Source organism: Cynocephalus volans, chromosome 11 (assembly GCF_027409185.1).
Source record: "Cynocephalus volans isolate mCynVol1 chromosome 11, mCynVol1.pri, whole genome shotgun sequence".
Taxonomy (NCBI): Eukaryota; Metazoa; Chordata; class Mammalia; order Dermoptera; family Cynocephalidae; genus Cynocephalus; species Cynocephalus volans.
The window spans coordinates 16,990,638-17,014,739 of record NC_084470.1 but is presented as its reverse complement, the minus strand read 5'-3'; the positions used below and the strand labels follow the sequence as shown (position 1 = coordinate 17,014,739).

At 34.5% G+C, this 24,102-nt stretch overlaps 1 protein-coding gene across 1 annotated transcript in view; it reads left to right on the top strand.

Moving 5' to 3' along the window:
- The window catches only part of TRPC1 (transient receptor potential cation channel subfamily C member 1), a 99,617-nt gene that overhangs the window by 5,098 nt on the left and 70,417 nt on the right, over positions 1 to 24,102 (top strand). The window contains exons 2-4 of the mRNA XM_063113885.1: positions 6,232 to 6,386; positions 12,612 to 12,713; positions 17,009 to 17,211. Of these exons, the coding sequence (XP_062969955.1) occupies positions 6,232 to 6,386; positions 12,612 to 12,713; positions 17,009 to 17,211 (460 nt within the window). The remainder of the gene's footprint in view (positions 1 to 6,231; positions 6,387 to 12,611; positions 12,714 to 17,008; positions 17,212 to 24,102) is intronic.

The following is a 24,102-nucleotide window of genomic DNA, read 5'->3' as shown; positions in this document are numbered from 1 at the left end:
GATACCAAAGTCCACAAATGCTCAAGTCCCTCATATAAAATGGCTTAGTATCTGTATATAGCCTATGCATAGCCTCATGTATACTTTAAATCATCTCTAGATTGCTTACAGTACCTAACACAATACTGCGTAAATAGTTTTTGTACTGTATTGCTTAAGCAATAATGACAAAAAAAGTCTACATGTTCAGTACAGATGCAATTTTTTTTTTCAAATATTTTCCATCTGCAGTTGGTTGAATCTATGCATGCAGAACCCATGGATATGGAGGTCCAACTGTACTTACGAAATTCAGTAGAATTTCTTTGGATGCCAAAGCTTTGTGTTCTATAAAGTAGTGATCAGTACTGTTATTAATAACTTCTGTTAATTTTTAAAATAACTCATGTTTATTTTTGTGGTCATATTTGTTGCTCTATAACTAATTCTTTTATAGTTTTTCCAATGTAATTTATATTGACCAGTAATGGACTTTTCTAGTTTTATTAATACATATAATTCAAATGTATGTGAATTTAAGCAACATGATAAATTCTTTACTAAACTGTAAACTATGTTGCCACAAACCTGATATAAACTAAGTTTTGCATAACTTGCAACATCACTGTGAATGGGATCTCAAGTCACATACCAGACTCTAATCACAAAGTCAAACATTGCTTCTAACTGTTCTTCCGATTGACAGATTCAAACATACGCTGTTTATATAATTTTTACCAGCTGATTTACTATTAAAAAAAACAGCATTACCTTCTATGCTGTAGTATAATTTTTCCCTGCAGCAGTGTGAATCTTTGCTCTTTTGCCAAATGATATTCATTATCATTAATAGACCTCATTAAGATTAATAAATGACTAAGAAATTATGGTAATAATTATCTTTTTTCAAAAATATCCAAATATGGACAGTTCAGCATACCATGTTTTTGAGTATTTTTAATTTTGAAGGTTTCATTCACAACAATGTGATTACGAATACATTGGGGTCTGAAATACTGGATTTTGCATAGTTGATAAAACTATATTTTAAATAATTTTCACTGTAAAAGTCTTGTATTTTTTTCCTTTTTAGAATTTAGTTTAAACAAATTTGAAGTTAGCTGTAAAGTTAACAGAACATCAGTATTGTCCTTATTTATATTTCCAGATCCAGCAAATGAATTTGATCATGTCTTTGTATTTTCTGACATTTTTTTTCCTCTTAATAAAAGTTTCTGTTTTAAACAGCCTTGGTAATATTCAGTTAAAATGTTGGAACTGTCACACCCAAAGTTTGTTACAAAAACTTGGTTTGAAAAACTTTACAAATTTTTGGACAGATAAAATTTTTCCTTCCACACTTTATAACTAATTTCAAATTTGGTTAAAATAAACTGATCAACATTAATGCTCTCATTTAAGTGATTGTGAAATTTACCATCAGAAAATCAAACAAGATGTGAGAATAAGATGGAATGACCTGTCTTTGATCGATATTGTAAAATTTCTCCACTGTGTTTCTCAAGGGTTTATTACAGTTGGCCTGAGTAAATGATCCTTGGGATTACTCTGGTATTTTACATACTGTTTCATTTTTTAAAGTTGCTGGTTAGGACTTATTACATTGATTTCATGACTGTTAATGGATTGCAATCCGCAGTTTGGAAACCTTGGTCTAAAATGAACATAGTGTGTGAGCGGGAAAGTGGCACAGGGTAAATTCAGAATGGTGGCAAGGCCCAGGTCCTAAAGGGCTTTGTAGGTCATAGTAAAAATTTTGGCTTTTATTTTAAGTGTGATAGAAAATTGTGAGGGTTGTAAGCTTGATAACGATTTGAATTTTAAAAAGATACTCTGGCTGCAGGGTGGGGAGTGGACCAAGGGGTGGGGCTAGAGCAGGGTAAGAAAACTATGGCCCCACAGGCCAAGTCCACTGGTTTTTGTAAGTACTGTGAGCTAAGACTGGTTTTTACATTTTACATTTGAAATGGCTAAAAAAAAAAAAAAAAAAATATTTTACAACACATGAAAATTCTACAAAATCCAAATTTTGGTATCCATAAACAAAGTTTTATTGGAAGACATCCACCATCATTTGTTTACATATGGTCTATGGCCATTTTTGTCCTGAAAGAGCAAAGTTGGGTAGTTGGACTGAGATGGCATGGCCCACAAAGCGTAAAATATTTACTGTCTGGCCCTTTTTCAGAACAAGTTTGTTGACCCCTGTGCTAGAGTATAAAGTATTAATAACTAATATAAAATGGCAACAGGGAAAAGAATCCAGTGTAAACTGAATTGAACTTTAATTTTTAGAGAAGACTGGATGTTTTAAAGGGAGAATGAGGGAATAGGGAAAAAGGTGAGTCGGGGCTCAGTAGAATCAGGGAAGTGCAGCACAAAAAATTACTAAAAGCAAGAAGCAGGAGTTGGTCCATGTGAAATCCATCTAGGTTTGCTGACACTTATGCAAGTTAGCTCCTACCTGCAGAGGCTGGGAGACAGGGGCCGCCTTCAGGTGTTGGGTGGAACAAATAGTAAATTCTTTTGGCAGCTTTGAGTTTTCTCGGGTAGGCACTTTAAGAGTGGCTAGGGTTGGGCCGGCCCGTGGCTCACTCGGGAGAGTGCGGTGCTAATAACACCAAGGCCCCGGGTTCGGATCCCATATACGGATGGCCGGTTAGCTCACTGGGTGAGCGTGGTGCTGACCACACCAAGTCAAGGGTTAAGATCCCCTTACCGGTCATCTTTTAAAAAAAAAAAAAAAAAAAAAAAAAAAAAGAGTGGCTAGGGTCATCCTAGGAATGCAGCCTTGAGCTGTTAGAAACTGTGTTAGTATTTTGTTCAAGACTTTGTAGGTCAACGTTGAGGGCTAGTGGAGAAGAGAGCTTATAGGAACCTGACTAGAGTTTGGTCAAGGAGAGAATCTTTGTCAGCAGCTGTATCAGTTAACAGGCTGTTGCAGAGTCCAGGAGAGAGATAATGGTGGCTTGGACTGGAGGTAGCAGTATGCATGGAAACAGATGAGTATGGAAGATATTTTGGAGAAGAGGCTGAGAAGACTTGCTGTTGAATGGGTATACTTCCTGTAGAATTGATTTTAAAAGGTGTTTTTTTTTTTCTTCACTGAAAAAAAGACAAGCATCTAGCCCAAAAAGCAAAGAGATTATGTTGCATCTCCTTCTATATATTTTAAAAGACAAAAGATGTATGTAACTCTTGAAAGCATCTTCAGTATGAATTGAAAAGCATTTATATATTTGTTTGGCATACACAGACATTTTAAATTGTAATCCTTGCTCTATAACTAGCTTCTAGCTATTTAAGTTTCCTAACTTCTTTTTACATACACACTCATCCTAAAAATTAAAACTGTTCTGATCTTTTTGAATATAGCACATTGTTTTAAATAACTTGCAAATATAAATTTTAGTAGAATGCTTAGCAATCACTCTAGGTTTCCTATGGGTTCTCTGACTGGTGCATGTGATTTTTTTCATTTGCATGAGTGTGTTAGCTGTGGCAGAGTGGAACTTTGTATTTTAAGGGATGAAGATTATTTATTTCATTTTGATTTTTAAGGTTTTTTTTTTTCTTTCTGTAGCTCCCTTACTACAAAGGAAATAGTCTTTGAAACTGGAGTATCTGATATTTGCAATGCAGTTTCTTTTTTAACAACAATCTAAACTTTTAAAACATATAGCAATTATTTTTGTCCCCTTGCTATAACTGAAATTTTAAAAATTTTATTAAAATCTATTTATGTAATTTTTCATACTTTTCTGCCTCTAGCAATATGGCTGACTAGATAATCTGAAAACCCTCTGCTTCAAGTCACCTAAAAAGGATAGCTAAAATATAACAAACATCCATTTAAATGAACAGCTGAGCTTTCAAGAAAATAGAGGAAACATCCAGTATCCAAAAGTGAAGAAAAGAGTGAAAAACAGGGGTGTGTGAGCTGACACTATGGCTGCTGCATGGGTGGGGCAAGAGTTATTGGTCTGGGTATTGCAGGGATTTAAGTTTTAATGCCCAAATGCGAACATTTTGCAAGGACTCGCGTCTACACAAAGTTGGGAGTTGGACCAAACATCTAAGCATAAAACTAGGATCTTTAAATGACTGTATCTTCAGCAAAGATGAGGAAAGAATCTATCCACCAGCACAGGGAAAACAACAACAACAAAAGAAAACAAAGCTTGTCTTAGTTGGGCTCAGAATGGGAGTAAAAATAAGACTCCCCTAAGAATATATAACCATAGTCCTGTCTCTTGTTGTCTTGGGGTTCAAATTAATACTACCTTCAGATAAACTATCATATAGATACCGTAAAATAATTGTGTTTAAAATGACTAAAAACTTAATGAAATGAAAACATAAGAAAATAAGTCAAAAGGTTTAGAAAGGAATCCAATAAAACTTATAAAAATAAAAAATAGTCACTAAAATGTCTTTTAAAAAATCCATGAATGGGTTAATTAGCAGAGATAGCTGAAAGAAGAATGTGACTATAGGAGAAGATCTGAAGAAATTACCCAGAATGCAGGAAAGAGTGTGAGAAAGAGGAAGAATAAGAAATCTTGAGAGATGCAGAAGTTGGAATTAGAAAGTCTAACATAATGTCTAGTAGAAGTTCCAAAAGTAGAAAAAGTTATATGGAGATGAAGCAATATTTGAAGAGATAATGGCTGAAAATATTGCAGAATTAATAAAGGGCAGAAGTCAAATTTAGAAAGCCTAATGAATACCAGGCAGGATAAATAAAAAATTAGTCCTCACCTTAGACACATCATAATAACAAAGAAAATATAGCAGTGTTTTTATGGGTAGTATTCTCTTGCTATTAAGATAATTGAAATAGATTCACCTGAAATAAGGTTCTAACTATTATTTTCCAGTAATAGTTGTAAATTTTTATTGGTCTGTTTGGTCACTATCAGTTCAACTTGTGGCTAACAGTATCACTTTGTGAAGTGTCTGATAAGTTTTTGCCATGGAGTATTAGTGTCTAGTAATTGGTGCTATGAGGGAATTTCTTCTTTTTGTGACTAGTTTTCTTCTTGAGGGAACTAAGGAAAAATGTCATGAAAACTACAATTCAACTTCTTTCAAAAGAAGTTACGGGGGCACTTTAAAATTAAAAATAATAGCAAATTTATTTGAAATTTTAACAAATAAAATCTGTTACCTATCTTTCTTATCTACTCATTTAGTCCAGTTTTAGTATTTTCTCTTACTATATCATGATGTCATGAATTTCTTTTTCCTTCTGATTTCTGCTCTGATCGTTCTTTCCGTTTCTTATTCATGGACTTCTAAGGAGCAACTATATTTGTAAGTCCCTCTATTTTATTCATCTTAGGTTTAAAAAGTAAGATGAAGCAAAATAAACAAAACCCTAGTGCTTTCTTTTTCTATTTAACTAACATTTCTCTTTAGATTTAGTCCCCTTATTCCTGTACCACCTGGTCAGCAGACAAATAGAATGGAACCTTGGTATAAATGATTACTGCTGTAATTATTCTCATTTTCCCACATGGGACAACTGTTTTGTTGTGGGCTATAGTCAGGCAGAAGGCAATCAGCCTGCTCTTGACAGGTCAAGCACCAATCCTAGTCCCGCCTTAGAGTGTTATGAGCTCAATGTTCCCTGGTCATTTAATCTAAACAGCTTCATTAATGAGATGGGGTGTGGTGTGTGTACATTGGGAGGGTAGGGAGGAGAGGAGAGGATTTGGAGGCATCCTTCCCTCTTATACATACCCACAAGCCCATACGTGTTCACACTGGTTTTCCAAATGTTTTCCCCTGTAAAACCTCTTTATAATATCCTCTTCTTACTATTAGATCTCATTTTTAACCATTATGATGTATGAGTAAATTGTATATATTTGAGATATATAACTTAATTCCTCCAAACTTCTATTTTATTTTTCTAGCTTTCAATATCTTCTAAAAGTTTCTCTCCTTATAATCATCCAGTTTTGAATTTTAAACTACTAACTTTCATTTCATACTACATATTTAAAAATTTTCTGCTTGCTTTTATGTTTGCAGCTGATATACATATATTTTATCAAGATTTAAGTTTTCAGCAAGGAAATGTTCACATTTTCTGTGCACATTTCCAAATACAAAAATGAGTTTAGGTTTTTTAATCTTTTAATTCAACAAGCTCAGTTTTTCTTTATAGTCATTCTTATTTAATATATTATGGATATTAAATTATGTTTGTATATTGTTATTTAGGTGACTATTATATGGTAAAAAAGATTTTGGAGGAAAACAGTTCAGGTGACTTGAACATAAATTGCGTAGATGTGCTTGGGAGAAATGCTGTTACCATAACTATTGAAAACGAAAACTTGGATATACTGCAGCTTCTTTTGGACCACGGTTGTCAGGTACAAACCAAGATAATTTTATCCAGTAGCTTCTAAGTACTGTTAGATATGCCATGTTTTCTTCTTCCCTTCTATTTTTTTTTCTTTTTCCTTCATTTCTTCCTGTTTTGTTTTTCTTTCGTTCATCTTTTATTTGGTTTTCAGCCACTACAAGTTTTTTAAGTAAAGTAAAAAAACCCTTTTTTAAAAGTATAATATTTTGAATTGATTTTTCTTTTTCCTTTCAACTGTCACTTTTCCCCACATCCAATAAAAGTAAATTATCATGACTTATTAAAGATGACTTTTTTTATTACCTATATTATTACTCTTTGTATTATAGACCTAAAAATAGTACATGTGTTCTGGAAGTGTCAGGTTTTTCTGTGGCCCACATTATTTACCAGCATATAAACAGAATGTACCTGACTCACAAAAAAATTTTCAGTTTGACTTTGCTTTTCTCTTAAGTTTCATTAAATTTTTCTATTTGTTTGAAATTTAATGTTTGCTTATATCTAAGAATGAATGAATTTTTTTAAACTGGAAAAGATAGACCTTTTGTCTTCATGTTAGTTCAGGTGGAAAAACAGGCATGCATGTAAGTCTTAGAATATTCAGTCTACAGATTCTGAAAGAAATTTAGTAATATTATTTTCCTTTCCTTTTCAGTTTGCATATGATAGGACTTAGCACATGAATTGTGGCTCTTTTTTTTTTTTTTGCGGCTGGCCAGTATGGGGATCTGAACCCTTTCTTTTTTTCTTAACATTTTTGAGTCGCATCAGGAAGCACTCACAGTAGAGTTTCAGAATATAAATAAGGGTAGTTCAATGTACATTTCTATTATATAGGTGTATTGCAATATATGGTCCTGCCTCTACATATATATACTCAGAGTAAAAAATTGCTTACCCAGCAACCTCAACTATTCAGAACACAACTGAGAATCAGGAACTAGCTAAAAAATACCTCTGAGCAGCCAGAATAACTGCCATGAAGTTTCCAAATTAAGTTTGTGAACTTTAGTTATAGGAGTACTTCTGGAGCTCTGTTTCAAAGTCTATTTTTTCTCATTTTAGATTCCATTTGAACGAACTTCATTACTTAGTTTTCTAATCCATAGAGAATTAAGGGGCAATGGAAGGGACATTAGAGCTGCAGTGGAACAAAACGAGATGTGGTACCTCTTATGCTATTTAAAAAAGGGGTGAATAGTATTACATATCTGACCATCTTTGAGGGAGCTGTATGTTACAGTGGTAATTAAGGTTTATAACAATGACCTAGAGTCAGTAAGGAAAGGTTAAATTATATTCAGTACCTGTTGTTTTAGAAGAAAGAAGAATATATATATATATAAATTCTTCTTTAGAAAAAAGAATATATATATATACACATATATGTATATATACACACACACTCATATATACACACATATATATAAAACATCTGAAAGCAGAAGACTTCAATCAAAATAGTTTAAATTTTAAAGTTAAGCACTTAAAGGCATAAGCTTCAGTTAACCTAGAAAATAGGGTTATAAAGAAATTCAGTTCCTGATGATTCTGAATAATAGAGGTATTATGGTATAATAATTTTGTGGTTTTACACATATGGATATATGTATGTAATTGTTCTGCAATATACATGGTTCTTTCACATACGTGATCACATTTGAACATCACAGTCAACCTGTATAGATGTTATATTTTGTAGATCAGAAAACTGAGGCTCATAGACTTTAATGAATTGCCCAAAGTTCTAAAATTAGTACAGGCAAAGCTAAGATTTGAACTTAATCTTCTGACTGCAAATCCCATGCTCTTTCCAGGTCACTGGGTTCTGTTGAGGTTACCTATGTCTTTTCTTCTATCAGTCAAATAATGTCCAAGGACTTTGGTTGGGTGTGTTATGGAAATGAATAAGTAAAACATGGGTTCTGCACTAAAGGATCTTAAAAGGAATTGGACAATTAAAGTACATATGAATTACAAATCAATTAAATAATGCAAAGGTGTATCTGATAAGTACTAAGTGATAATAATTCTTGACCCTTGTACGAGGGTACTTCAGAAAGTTCATGAAAAGATTCATATTATCTTTTAATTCTATTTTTTCATGAACTTTTTGAAGTATCCTGTATATTGCTTTGCAGTTACAAAATACTTTCAGGTATTTTATCTTGTGTTATATCAATGGTTCCCAATCAAATGATTTTGCCCCCAGTAGGGGACACTTGGCAATGTCTGGAGACATTTTTGGATTCACTTGGGGGCAGGTTACTACTGGTATCCAGTGGGTAGAGGCTAGGGATATTGCTGAACATCCTAGAATACACAGGACAGCTGCCACAACAAAAAATTAAAATCTGGCTCAAAATGTCAATAGTGCCACTATTGAGAAACCCTATTTTATACTTAAACTTTTGTGGTTCAATATAAATGTTTTAGAAATATAGAAAATGACAAGATCATTGTGGATTGGTGCTATCAAGAAAGGTTTGGTTGGAAGAGTGTCAGTTGAGCTCAGCCTTGAAATATTAATAATTGCTAATGCTTATATAGTGCTGCTCTGTGCCAGGAACCTTAAATATATTCACTTAATCCTCGCAACAGCTCTATGACGTAGATACCACTATTAGCCCCATTTTATGAAGGAGGAGACTGAGGTACAGAAAGGTTAAGTAACTTGTCCAAAGTCTGCTGTAATTGGTAAACCTGGAATTTGAACTCAGGTTTTTGAACTCTGGCTCTAGAGTCCATGCTCTTACCTATTACCCTAATCTGCTCTCAAAAATGTATAGATAGGTAGGGAACAGGGGATGTGGAGAAGGATGTAAACAAAGGGACATGCAGTGTATATTCTTGAGACAATGAACTGACTTAGCCTTTTTGAACAAAATATTTGGGTTAGAGAGTAGTGGGAATTATCAAGAAAAATAATTAAAACAAAACTGATAAAAAGAGCCTGAAATGCCAGGCTAAGGAATTTGGGTTTTATGTAATAGGCAGTGGGTTATCATTAAATGATTTTTGAGAAAGGGTGTGAAATCTGTACAATGGCATTTCAGAAAGATGAATCTAGTGGCTGAGTTTAGCATAGATTGGAAAATGCAAAGTGGAGAAGGCTATAGCCCATGTGAGCAATTTTTGTAATAAGCCAGATATGAAGAGGTTAAGGCCTGAACTGGTATAGTTGCTATAAGAATAGTGCTATAAGAAGAGGGGGGAAAAAGGCAGATGTGAGAGATGTTATGAGGAAGGATTGACAGATTGTAGTGAATATTTAAATTTGGAAGGGGGAATTGAGAAGTAGTCCAAGGTGATTTGGAAGTCTTATATATTCGGGTGACTGGGAGAAGCATGAAAGAAGAACATCAAGTTCAGAAGAGAAGTCAAGCTTGGGTCAAAGAAATGTGAATTTTGGTTTTAGCCTTATTGATTTGGGGGATATCAGGCAGTCCCCAACAGATGGTCACAAATGAAGATTATATCTCTAGAGAGAGGCTTGGCTAAAGAGATAACAGTAGGCAGTCATGGGCATGGGGATGACCACCAATGTCATGAGAATGGGTGAAATCACAGAGAAGAGCAATGGGCTGGTGCAGATTCATTCTTAGGGGTATCTACATTTAGTAAAGGGCATTAGATAGAAAGCATTTCATTAAAGGAGACCAGATGAATGGCTGAGGATGTCAGAGGCAGTTAGGATTATGCAGCATTGTGAAACCAAAGAAATAATTTTCATATGTTGCTTAGAAATCAAGAAAAATGAGGAGGTAGAAAAGACCATTGAATTTTGAAAGTATGGCATTATTAGAATGAAAGAAATTGATACACATTGATTTGAGAAGTTTGATATAGTAAAAGGAAGAAGAAAACTTGAGTGTTAAGAGAAAGATAAGATCAAGTCAAGTTAGCAAAGAGTGAGGAAGGATTTAGAGTTTTGGGAGGTCAAAGCCGGGATTGGTGTTTCTGTGAATGCACGACTGAGGTCCTACAGATTGAAGAGCATTAAATAGAATACTAAGGTGGAAAATTTAGCTTTGGAAAGGAAATAAGTAGCTTTTTACTCTAAGCTCAGAGGAAAGAGTATGGGAATTGTTAAAAAGAAAAATTCTGAGGTGAGAAGGAAGATAGTGGCCTCAAATAGTGTATGTATCAAAGAGATTTTAATAAGGAATGGTCAAATATCTGAGAAATTGGAAAACAAAATTAGTGAAGACATTTTGTATAACTGAATATATTTTAAAAATAACTTAGAACCTTTTTTCCTTCAGAATGCTATTGATTTATCAAATAACATACCATTTCTGCAGAATAAGTCAATGGTAACAACTCCTTATTTACATGACATTTTTATATAAATGAATATTTTTTATAGCTGAAGCTTATCCTTTTAAGCATTGAAAGATTTAATGTAGATCTTTATTCTTTACTAAGTAGTGTGTCTGAATATAATTTAACTTTACCATCACAAGTTGGAATCATGGAGAATGCTATCATTTTCCTTTGCTTCATATGGTCTGAAACTATTAACGTATTTGTCATTACATTAAGTGGCTTCAGACTGCTGTGCATTGATAGTGATCTTGCTATTCTGGTATTTTATCTTTTCAGTGGTCTACTTTCAGCAATTTTTTTCTTCTTTTTTCCCCACTTTGTTGTTTTTAATCTAGCTGTACCCTTATTAAGTAAAGACCTGAAAGATAATTGGGAAAGCCAGATATCTGTTATTTATAGACAACTCAAAGTCAGTATGCTTGGGCCTGTTTCTTCTGGGAAGCAATGCCCATGAAGTCAGTCTGTGAGAGCTCAATGTGTGTTTTTGTTTTTTTAAGTTGCAGCAGGATCCATGTTTTAGATGGTTGACGTTGCCTGGTGTTTGACTTTGAGAGCACTGGCATTACTATAGTTAGCTTTAAAATTAAAAATCATAAATAAAATATTTAGTAGTAATGGATACAGTGTTCTTTTTATTCATTTGCTATAGTAACTGAATATGCTAAAAACTGAAGAGAAATGTTTGCAAAGCAGAAAATAGTAATGCTAGACTTTAAAACATAGGCTACAGACCAATGAACCCTAAAAACATTAAGGGATAAAATGGATTAAATTTCTCATCTGGGTGGGAACTTTTTCTTATGGGAAAAACATAGGTGATTTCTAATGAGGACTTCAACCCTTTCTTTGGGGTGCTTAGTCCTATTTTTAGACATCCAAGTAAAGTCTGGCATTTTTAGTCCTATTTTTGACATCCAGATAAAGTGGAAAAAAGCTTTACTCTTTTCAGCTGCAATGAATATTAAAGATTTGATATAGTTTCATTCCCAAGAGGAAGAACATTGATTAATTTAGATAGATATTAAAGATTATAACACTTTTTAATGTAACACATATTGAAAATAATTAGGGCATTTTCTTAGATTAAATCATTATTTATTCCCGTGTTTTCCTTCTGCCTTTGTGGTTTTCCTTGAAAAACAAGAAACAAAAACCTGATGTCAAGGTTGCCAATAGAACTGTAGGCTTTGTTACACAAAGTTAAAAAGTCCCATTTCCTCTGTCTACTTAGTTTTTCCTTCTGTCAAAGTTGGATCTTCACAATGAGCTATGGATTGACAGTACAACTGTAAAATCACTTCTCTCTTCTTTCTCTATGAACTTTGGTAGCATAATTCTTTGTGATTTATACTTGATAAGAATGCTAATACTAATGTCAAATTTGTGCCATTTCAGTTAGCCGTGTATGTTTTGAGATGAGAATAGAGGGCTTTCCCCTTTATATATTTTCTATTCTTCCCTTTCCTCATGGTTGCATTGATGATGATCATTTTTATTAGACTGAACACAATCCTTTACCTGTCGTAGTAGTTCCTGGCAATTTCTTTTATAGATATGGAATGTTAAAATTCTTTTGGTCCACAGTTCAAGAGTAAAGATCTTGAAAAAACATTTCAACTTTAAATACTGCATGGATTAGCACTACTCCACTAATAATCCTTTCTATCAAGCATTCATTATTTTTACCAGCTCATGCATTAAAAGGAGGACAGAAACGTGTGTATTGTGGTACACAGAAGTACTGCTAAGGCAAGCAAGATGTACAGTCCAAATTTTTGAAGATCCAGTATTACTGTATATAATACAGTTTAAAATTTTTTAAGATTTATTTATGAATTAGTAAAAATAAATAGTTTACCTTTTTATCTTCATTTTCATTTTTAACTTTTTTTTTTTAAAGTCCGCAGATGCACTTTTGGTGGCAATCGACTCTGAAGTAGTGGGAGCTGTTGATATACTACTTACTCATCGACCAAAACGATCATCAAGACCAACTATAGTAGTTAGTACTCTTAAATATTTATTAATTTGGATTTTTGAACCAAAATAGATCTCCTACCCCATTTCCATTTTTTTCTTCCCCCAAATTTATTTTGTTTCTAAAAATTAGATTTTTTTTTACTCTGTAAGATATTACTTTAAAGTAAGTACACACTTGCAAGAATAATTAATATTGCTTTCAGGAAACCTTTTTTAAATTAGTTGATATTTTCATAATTTTGTCAGTGTAGACCAGTATTTTTAGTTTGGACTATTCTGCAGGTAATGTTGAAAATGTAGATTAGTTTCCAGATAGATTTAAGAATTAAATGTAAACCATGAAACCATAAAACTGGAAGAAAATGTAGGTGAACATTTAACTGTTTGGGATTGGAAGGACTTTTTAAGCATGAAAGCAATAGAAATCACAGTGGCACAGTCTTTGGCTGTTATAGAAGTTAAATTTCTGGAATTCAAACATTAGGTAAAATTTAGAAAGCAGATGGATAATTAGAGAAAGATATTGCAGCATATATTACAAACTAATAATTTTAATGTTATTCCAATGATGAAAAATACCAAAATCATATTTGAAAAAACATGAAAAAAATCAGAAAAGAAAATGTAAAATATTAAGCATTACTGATAGTAAAATATGAGACACTAACTTTTACTTATCAAATTAGCAATTTTTTTTTTTTCTAAAATAATGACCGGTAAGGGGATCTTAACCCTTGGCTTGGTGTTGTCAGCACCATGCTCACCCAGTGAGCTAACTGGCCATCCCTATATGGGATCCAAACCTGTGGCCTTGGTGTTATCAGCACCACATTCTCCCAAGTGAGCCACAGGCTGGCCCCAGCAAATATTTTTTTTAAATAATAATCATTGATGGCAAGAGAGTAATACAGTCTCATATACCACTGGTGAGGCAGGTATTTTGGGAATGCATTTTGGCAAGATGTGTCATAAACAAGAAAGGTGTTGATATTTTTTAACCTAGTGCTTTCTCCTGTAGGAACCTATCAAGGAAATGGTCATAAATGTGGACAAAAATGTTGCTTGCAATCTTACTTGTAGCAGTGAAAAAAAAAAACAAAAAAACCCACTATGTGACACAATCTAAACATCCCAAAATAGAAGATAGGAAATATAAATAATTACATATACACACAATGGAATATTATGCAATCATTTAAATATCCTTTTAAAAATAAGGATATTTAGGAACATGGAAAAATATGAGATAGTAAGTGAATAAAAAAGGGGGAGAAACAGTAAATTGTACATATAATTTGATCTAAGGTTAAAAATATGCATAGAAAAGGGCTTGTTTGGAAATGCAGCAAAATTTTACCTAACAGTACTCATCTCTTATTGACTGACCAAATTGAGGATATCTTTTTCTTACTCTTTTTTTCTTTATTGCGTCTGTAATTAGGAAGATAGTCACTAATAATCAAATAAATACTAATTTAAAAACTGAGAAGAAAAATATTGTTTTAAGAAGAAAAATATTGTTTTAAGAAAGAATTATAAATTGGTTTGCAGGCTATTTGCCATGATCAGAGAACTATGAGACACTCTGCTAAATTGCATACTTTATCATGTATTAACTGAAAAATATTCTGCTCACGTAGACTAGTACAAAAGTGTGACTTTCTCCAGAGGATAGTACCACCTAGTTTAAGTGGTGATAATGAACTAACACGAATAAAGAAAAAGGGCTAAGAATATAGTCCCTTTTTGAAAGATCAGAAATATCTAGAATCCTATTCAATTTTCTGCCATTTATCCTGCAGTTGCTATTATATTTTGATATACTTCTTCCACCTTGTAGCCTCATTTCCTTTCTTGTGGGGGTGGGAAGAGTAGAGTGTGGTAGAGTATTGGAACCACTGACTGGTATTATTTCATCACCATTACCATTGTCAGTTAAATCTTTGTCATTGTCAGTTAAGCCTTGGCCGTCCTCACCTACCCAGTAGAAGAACACTTTCTATTTTTTTTTTTTTTTTTTTAATAAGTTAATTGGTAAGGGGATCTTAACTCTTGACTTAGTGTCGTCAGCACCACGCTCTCCCAAGTGAGCAACCATCCATCCCTATATAGGGATCTAAACCCTTGGCCTTGGTGTTCTCAGCACCACACTCTCCCAAGTGAGCCACGGGCTGGCCCAGAACACTTTATATTCTAACAAATAAAGGTGAATCAGCCTTTCTTTGAATACTTCCAGTGACAGTAAGATCACAGTAGGCCTATTACTTCTAGACAGACAATATTAAAAATTTTAATATACTTTCTTTTACCATTTCAGTGAATTCATTCTGTATTCTTGGCTTGTCAAAATTGTCTTTTTGGCAATTAACTTTCAAATGCAGGTTGTTTATTTTATAGTACATAGATTATATTACAAACAATGAAATTATGAACTTTAATCTTATGCATGTCTACTAATATTTTTCATATAGTTACGTATGTTTCATAGGAAACATGAGAGACACTTTTAAGAGATTAAATGTAATTTTCTCTTCTTTATAGCCAGTAATGCAACGATAAGATGGAAAAGGGCTAATTTTAGGTTTCTCTGTTCATTAATCTGAAGTCCCCAGTAAGTAAATGGGAAGTTTATAAACAAAATATTCATAAAAGACAGGGAAAACAGATAAGAATATTGGAAAATATTAAAACTTAATACTAATCAAAGAAAAAGACAGTAAAATTTCATGATAGTATTTCTCATTCATAAATTCGAAGTGATCATGCCCAGTGCTGGTGAGTAAAGCATTAGAGTAAAATGGGTACATTATCATATTGTTGGTAGTATAGACTATTAAAAAGACTTTGATAATATGCACCAAGAACTTCAAACTGTTCATGGCCTTTAAATTTATAATTCGACTTTTGGTGTTCTATGTTAATGAGATAATCCCAAATTTGGAAAAAGCTGTTTTCATAAGGTTTTGTGTGGTATTATTTAAATTAGTAAAATCAAATATCTTGAAAACAGTCTATGAGCTTCCTTAAATTGCATAAAAAATTCTGTGCATGAATATTTTTCGCTGAAGATCCTGGGCTAAAGCTTTATGAGATTATTAAAAGGCTCCTTGATTTTGGAAATACTAAGAACCATTGTTTTTAATCACTAGTGCTTAGCATACCTATTTATGCAAAAAGGGGTGTGGTAGAGAAAAGATTAGAAGGAAACACTGTACTGTAAAATGTTATTTGGGTAATAGAAATATAGGTATTTTTATTCTTTCTGCTTTTCTACATCTTTCAGATATTTTATAATGAGTATACATTACAATGTTAATAAAAATTATCAAAAATGTAAGCTTGATGAATTTACACTGTGGAATCAAACAGCTCTCAGGGAAACCTCTGAGAAAAAGTGAGAAGTATTGGAAAGAATATGCAACAGTCATAAAATAGTCAACCTTTTAATTTAATCCTGATTCTTTAATTACTAACTTTTCCCCCTCATTTAATGCCTTCACCAGGCCTATGGGCCCACGTAGGGGAAGGAGCTCAGGCTCCGGAGTAATACAAATCTGAATTCTTATCAGCACTCTGCCACTCTGTTGTGCGGGTTGGACATATTAACTTCTCTGAGCCTCAGTTTCGTCATGGGGATTATAATGCTCTGTTTTGCAGGCTACTGTGGGGATTAAATGAAATGATAAATGTAAGTACCTAACAGTTCCAGGACTCACTGAATAGTGACTAGGATTTTTTTTTTTTTTTTTGTGCATTTGTAATAGGAAGTAGTAAAGGTTGTGATTGGGAATGTGTAGAGAATTATACAAACTGAAGAGTGCTTCCTATTTACTTATTCCTTTCAGATAGCTTCATTGCTATCAGTGTGACAAAGTTTGCCATAGAGGTGGAATTTTTAAAGATTTTCTCATGAGTTTATTATATTCTGCCTATGGAACATTTCTGTTTTCTCGTTATATTATTTTTCTAAAATTTATGTTCTTTATTCTTATCATGAATATTTCTTTAATCTTGAGCAAATTAAATCTTTTTCCTAAGGTATTTCTCTAAATATCCTCACTTCTTTGTTAGGGAAACGGAATTCTAGTTATATGAATGTTACCTATTGAAGATTTTGTCTGTTATGATCATACTGCATTTATTAGAGTTAAGTTTTGATGTTTAAAAAAAATTTAGTCCATGTAAAATGTTTATCATATTCCTTAAAATAATTCTTAAGTTCTTTGTGCCTTCCTATTTTTTTCATTCATTCTTCAGATAAACACATTTTGAAGTCACAAATAATAACTTTTGGACATTTATATAAATATTTTCCAGAAATTAATGGAACGAATTCAGAATCCTGAGTATTCAACAACTATGGATGTTGCACCTGTCATTTTAGCTGCTCATCGTAACAACTATGAAATTCTTACAATGCTCTTAAAACAGGATGTATCTCTACCCAAGCCCCATGCAGTTGGCTGTGAATGCACATTGTGTTCTGCAAAAAACAAAAAGGACAGCCTCCGACATTCCAGGTTAGAAAATTAAGATTTTGATAAATAGATGAGTGATGTACTAAGGTATATATCAACGATGTTGGTTTTTTTTTTTATTGGTGCTCTTTCTACGCAGCTTTAAAACAATATGATGCTGGGTGACTTACAAAAAGCCAAACTTCTAGCTCCTTTGCTTATACGAGTTCTGAACTTTTTAGAAATGCTTACCAAATGCTAAATAATTAGGAACATTCTTCGAATTATGAATGAAGTTTATCTCATACTCCTGCTGGTAGGGGCAGAGTTTATTAATCCAAGGGAATTTCCAAGTAGTAGAAGGGGTGGAGATACCACTTTCTATTTTATCTATAAATAAATCAAAACTATTTTCTAAATAAATATTTGACCTGTTATACCTCTCGCTTACCCTCTCACACAATATTCAAGTTTTTATCACTTCCCTGTTAATCATTTCTTCCCTATTTGAAAATGTTGGGAACAACAAAGGAGTGATTGACCAAGAAAGTACTCCATTTTGTACAGGGTGAGCAAGATCACACACACATGGGCATGTTGTATGATATATGGTTCTCAGCTAGACTTGAGAATCTAATTTTCAGCATAAGCCTATGTATGTACATGCACATATATATAAATGATAATTAAATATAGTTGAAATAGTATTATATCTTGTATGGAAAATGTGATATAGAAGTCTAAGGCAGCCCATTGACAAAGTATTTTTCAGTTAAGGATTGTCATACAGTATATGAAATAAACTTTAAACCTGCAAACCATCCATCCTCACCCTTTCCTCACTTTTAAGAACAGACCTTTGTTCCCCATTCCACCCAGCTGCAAAAGAAACAAAACAAAAAAACAGACTTCTGGTGGATTGACAGAGAGTCAGAAAGAATCCATAAATTGGGAAATACTCCTGGGAATCAATTTAATGTTTATTTGCTGAGGTTTAACTGGGATTTTTTTCTGTTTTCAAGTCTGTATTACAAAGAGATCTGTGCTTCTCTTTGATTAAGATCTGGTTGATAGCTATGGCTTAACTTTTTAGTTTTAAAATGACTAGTCCATAAAATGTCAAACAGAATTATCTTTGTCTTCTTCCAGTTTAAAATCCTTTATTAATAGTAAATGTAAAATTTTTCCATGTTATATGCTTGTTAAATATGTGTGGTATTGAAGCAGCTGGGGGTGAGAGGTTGAGGCTGGAGAAAACACAGTGTGGCTTAGTTTAGGGTGGGGAAGCAGCTTGTTCTGAAAGCTTTTAGAGGAGATATGGCTGGAGACAGATCTTTGAATATGAGTAAGAATTAAAAGGTGCAAGGTATTTTAGACAGAAGGTACAACATGTGATTGTGAAATGCAAATGGTTTTGTACATTAGCAGAAGAGTTTGAGGGAGTTTCTTACTGATCTTTGAGAAAGTAGTTCTAGTAAATGGCAAAGGGCCCTGACTAAAGTAATTTCCAAGATGAGTAAAAAGAGAGATGGGAAGGTTTCTGTGAAGTTGAAAAGCCGTTGTGCTAGCAATAGTAAAGTGAGACAATCTGTATTTATAATATATTTGTTTTTAAATTTCAGAGATGGTGTAGTTCCAGGTGATGATATGGTCTACGGACAATATTTCCAAATGGGGTAGGGAAGAGTAGTGGTGGACTGTTGTAGTTTAGAAAAACATTTTCTGTAATATAATTGTTGTGATTAGGGTTTTAGTCTTAATAATTTGATTATTTTTAAATTTCAAATAACTTTAAAGGAAGATATAAAATTTTTATATATTACCTATTGAGGAAAGACAAACTTTGTAAAAACTTTGAAAACAATAGGAATTGGGAGATATAGTAATGGACTACCAGTTAAATTTAATTTGCAGAAGTACTTTTTAAAATCTGCACAGTGTTTTTTTATAATTTTGTATTTGAATGACAGTCAACCCCATGTACACTCAGCTTTACTCATATTATTACCCACTTCACCCCCAAAGGCAAATGAGTTTGTAAAACTTGGCTAGGTGTCTACCAAGAGAGTAGGATGCTGGCATAGTAAACTGTGAGGTTAAGGTAATCTTAGGGATATGGAATTCTTCTGTCATTGGCACAGGAAAATGGGCTGAGAGAGAGACTACTTGGTGCCACAGTCCTTGTGATGTTGGAGGTAGGGTCTGGGGGGTCCGATAGTCAGCCTGAACCCACCCAGTCCTCTTGCCAGCTTCTTGACTCTGCCACAGGAAAGAATTCGGGGGCAGAGTAACAGTAGAAAGGGAGAATGGGCTTAATGTAACAGATAAGAAATGCAGGTTCCACAGAGAGCAACATGCTCCAGAGACTGAGCAGGACCCACCACCTTTAACACAAAAGTAAGTCGAGTACAGACATCAAGTCTAACACAAGAGCATGGAAAACGTACTGGAAGTTCAGTACAAAGTGCAGGCTGGCTCCAGAGAATGAGCAGCAGCTGCCTGCTGAAAGTGAGTCTGATAGAAAGTAAAGTGTAGACATGTCAGCTGGCAAAGTGCAGGTGGCCTCCAGGAAAGTGAGCAACAGCCCTGCCTTCTGCTGGGATTTGGCTTTTGTAGTTTCTCTATCTAATGAATATTCAGTTAAGGAGGTGGTTCCCAGTTATGTTACATTTAGTCTTGCACATGTTCAGTCAGTCTCTTCCTGGACCATGTTCATTGGTCAGACCCTATTGCACGGCATCAGGTACACTCAATAATATTCTGTGCTCTCTATTGAGCATGCCCAGCCACTGGATTTGTGTAAGCCAGCCCCTTTTGGTCTCATTTTCCCTGTGTTGGTGCTGACAGTAGGTCTAACTGGCAACAATAGCTTTCCTCCAGGGGAGAGCCCAGAGGAGGCGGCCTGAGACCTCAGAGAGTGGCTGGAAACCCAGAGGTGTGTCCTGAAACCGGAGCCCAGGGAAACTGAGCACTTCCTGTACCACTTGGTGAATATCCAAGAGTGATATGGAAGTAGATAAATGACATTGATGATGATGAGAGAGCAGTAAACTAAGTGGATGGTATGGCCCTCCAAAAAGAGTGCTTTTGGTATGAGAATGGATGAATAATAAATAGCATGTAAGATTTAGGTATGACATGATGCTTCCATATTTCCAGAATCTCTAAAAGTACATTAAAATCTTAAATTGATTATGTATACATGTTGGATTATATACTCATAACTGGATTACACAATAATTATATTTAAGTTTTTAAGTTTTTTTTAAAGACAAAAAAATATTTTCACTCTTGCCTTAAATATATGGGAGCTTTGCTTCCAGCATTTTTTTCTTTTTCTTTTATTTTTATAAATAAAAAATATTTATTTTAGTTATACCAGTAATATGTGAATAAATCTCTAAATCCTTATAAAAATTCTAGCTTTAACATTGAGCAGAAGTCCCTTAACCAATCCCACTTCTCCTCTCCTCTCTAGAGCTAACCACTGTTAACAGTTTAGTGTTCTTAATGGCTAAGATTTCCATTGTTTAGAAATGCAACTCTTGACTGTAGTGTTACGTTGGTAACTAGAGCCTCATCAATGGCTATCAGTTATATATTAGAAATCCCTTTTCCAATTTCTGCCTATCCAGATTCCATTCAAGTTTCCTTTCCTCTTTCATTAAATTTACCAATCTGTTGTTAATCTTGCCTCATCTACTCTAGTTCTTCTTATATTTAGGTTGAACCATATGAAATTGATTTCTGCCCAAATATTTAGGTTGAACCATATGAAATTCCTGCTTTAAAAGTACTTTGGACATATGGAATCACATATTTCTATACTCAAATATTCATGTGGATGAAACTAAAACCCCAGAAAGTGACATAGAACATAATCACCTAACTCCATAAGACCTCAAAAATTTTCTTCAGAATGTGGAGATTGTTGATTTGTAGTAAATGTACTTGTGTAACCATACCACAATCTAATATTCTAACATTTCCACCACTAGTAAAAGTTCTCTCATTCCCATTTATTGTTGATCCCTGCTCCTACCCCCAGCTCCAAGCAACCACACTCTTACTATTTCTATAGTTTTTCCTTTTTCTAGAATTTCATAGAAATTGAATCATATAGTATGTTGACTTATGTCTCTACCTTCTTTCGTTTGGTGTAATGTTTTTGAGGTTCATCCATATTGTTGCATATATCAATGGTTTGGGGATTTTTAGTGTTGAGTAGTGTTCCATTGCATGGATATACTACCTTTGTTTATCCATTCACTAGTTGGTTGAAGTTTGAGTTGTTTCCAGTTTTTGGCAGTGAACATTTACATGCAAGTCTTTGTGTGGACATGATTTTATTTCTGTTGGGTAGATACCTAGGAGTGGAATTTCTGGGTCACATGGTAAGTATATGTTTAACTTTTTAAGTAACTGTCAAACTGTTTTCCAAATTAGTTGTACCATTTTACATTTTACATGGTTCTGATTCTGCCACATATTCACCAACACTTGATATTGTTAGTTTTCTTGATCTTAGCCATTTTAGCAGGATTATAGTGGTAGTTTCTCATTGTGGTTTTAATTTGCAGTTCCCTAATGTCTCATGATATCAAACATCTATGTGCTTATTTGCAATTAGTATATCTTCTTTGATGAAATGTCTCTTCAAATCAATTTTTTTATTTTTATTTGTTGGTGGCTGGCCGGTACAGGGATTGAGACTTGCACCTTGGTGTTATCAGCACCATGCTCTAACCAACTGAGCTAACTGACCAGCCTTGGCCATTTTTTAATTGGATTGTCTTCTTGTTTTTATTGAATTATAAAAGTTGTTTATATATTCTGGACACAAGTGCTTTATCAAAAATATGTTTTGCAAATGATTTTTCCCAGTTGATGGCTTGTCTTTTCATTTTCCTTATGGTGTCTTTTGAGGAGCAAAACTTTAAATTTTGATGAGATCTAATTTATCACTTTTTTTCTTTTGTGAATTGTGTTTTTTGTGACATAGCTATGAAATATTTGCCTAACCCAGGGTCACAATGATTTACTCCTTTTCTAGGAGTTTTACAAGTTTAAGGATTCACAATTAAGTCTATGATGTATTTCAAGTAAATTTTTGTGCATATGTGAGATTAGGTTCTGAATTACCTTCACATCTTTGAAAATCATTTAAGCATATATGTGTGTTTTCATTTCTAGACTCTATTCTGATCTATTGATTTAAATGTTTATTTTTACACCAATGTGACTGCTGATTACTATAGCTTTATAGTAAGCTTAAAAATCAAGTAGTGTGAGGAGAGTGATGTCAGCAAGATGGTGGAAAGGAGGTAACCCACTCATATTCCCCCACAACTACAACAATTCTGCACATATCCACAGAGATAAGTCTCTCTCACGGAACTTCAAGATTCAGGTAGGAGGTTGTGAAACCCCAGTGGAGCCCAAGACCTAGAAAAACCATTTTGAGAGTGCAGATCAGCACCCAGTAGCAGACCTGATGATTGTCCACTTGGGTTCAAACTCAGAAATGGCCTCCTTCCCAAATCGCTTGGCTACAGCCCCATTTGGCCTTCAGCCTGCAACCATAACCGTTTGTTAAGGAGTCCAGGATGAAGAACACATGCTAGTGTCTTGGCAGAGATGCTTGTCTGCCTGCTAACGTTGGTTTTGGCAATGAACCTGAACATTGCCCTCTTCAAACCCCTCTCAGCTGAGGTCCCAGCCTAAAACTGATTGCACATGGACCCAGAGGGAGACTCACCCATATCTAGCAGCCTGAGAATCTGAGCCTCCATGATAGAAGTGCCAGCCTTCTTCTCACAGCAGATCCAGAGGGGACACAGTCTCAGCTCCGACCCCTCCCAGTGCAATCAGTGACCTGTCCCACCTATGCAGGGTCTGGTTGTGAGAAGCAGACCTGCCTGAGCCAATAAGACAAGGTTGCTGGTCACTGTTCCACAGAAGAACCTGAAGGGGCCCAGTCTCAGCTCCAGCCCTGCCTGCTGCAGTTAAAGACATATTCAGACTTTGCTGCAGTTAAAGACATATTCAGACTTGTCTCCCACTGGGAGACAAGTGCCTGTCTGAACCAATGGACAGGTTTGCCAGCCTCCTTGCCACAGCAGATCCTGAGGAGGACCAGCCTCAGCTCCAGCCCCTCCTGTTAATGGATGAGAAACTATCCCACCTGTGCATGAACCTGTGCAGATACACACACCCAGAAGAGCCAATAATACAGGCTTGTTAGCCTCTTTCTCACAGCAGATACTGAGTGGTCCCAATCTTGGCTCCAGGCCCTTTTAGTGTAGTCAAAGAACTATCTTGTCTGTGCGTGGTACTGCTGGGAGGCATGATCATCTGGGCCATCGGGACTAGCTCTGGGCTTGGGTTCCTGGTCAGCTTTCCCACACAGCCCAGGTATCCTCCTTGGGTCTTCTCTAGTTCCATCTGGGCCAAAGGGCTATTCCAACCTCAGAGTCCTTGTGAGACTCATGGCAAACCTGTGCTTAGAGCTCCCTATGGTACTGAGAAGGCTATAGTGGTCACAGCCTTCAGGAACAGAACAATCAATATGCTCAGAATCTCTGGAAGACCTATAGAAGAAGGACGAGCATAAACAAAGCCTGACTATGAAGACTAGAATAAATATCTAACCTGTCAGCATGCAGATAATGTCGCATATCCACAAGCATGAAGAATATTTAAAGAAATGTGACCTCACAAAATGGACAAAATAAGATACCAGAGACTGATGGAGGTGTGTGATCTCTCAAGAAAGAATTCAAAATAGCTATTTCAGGGAAACTCAACAAACTTCAAGAAAACACAAACAATTTAGAAACTTAACAGAGAAATTGAAATAACAAAATCCTGGGGCTAAAAAACAATGAACAAAATGAAAAAATGCAATAGAGAACATCAATAGCAGAATTGACCAAACAGAAGAAAGATTCAGTG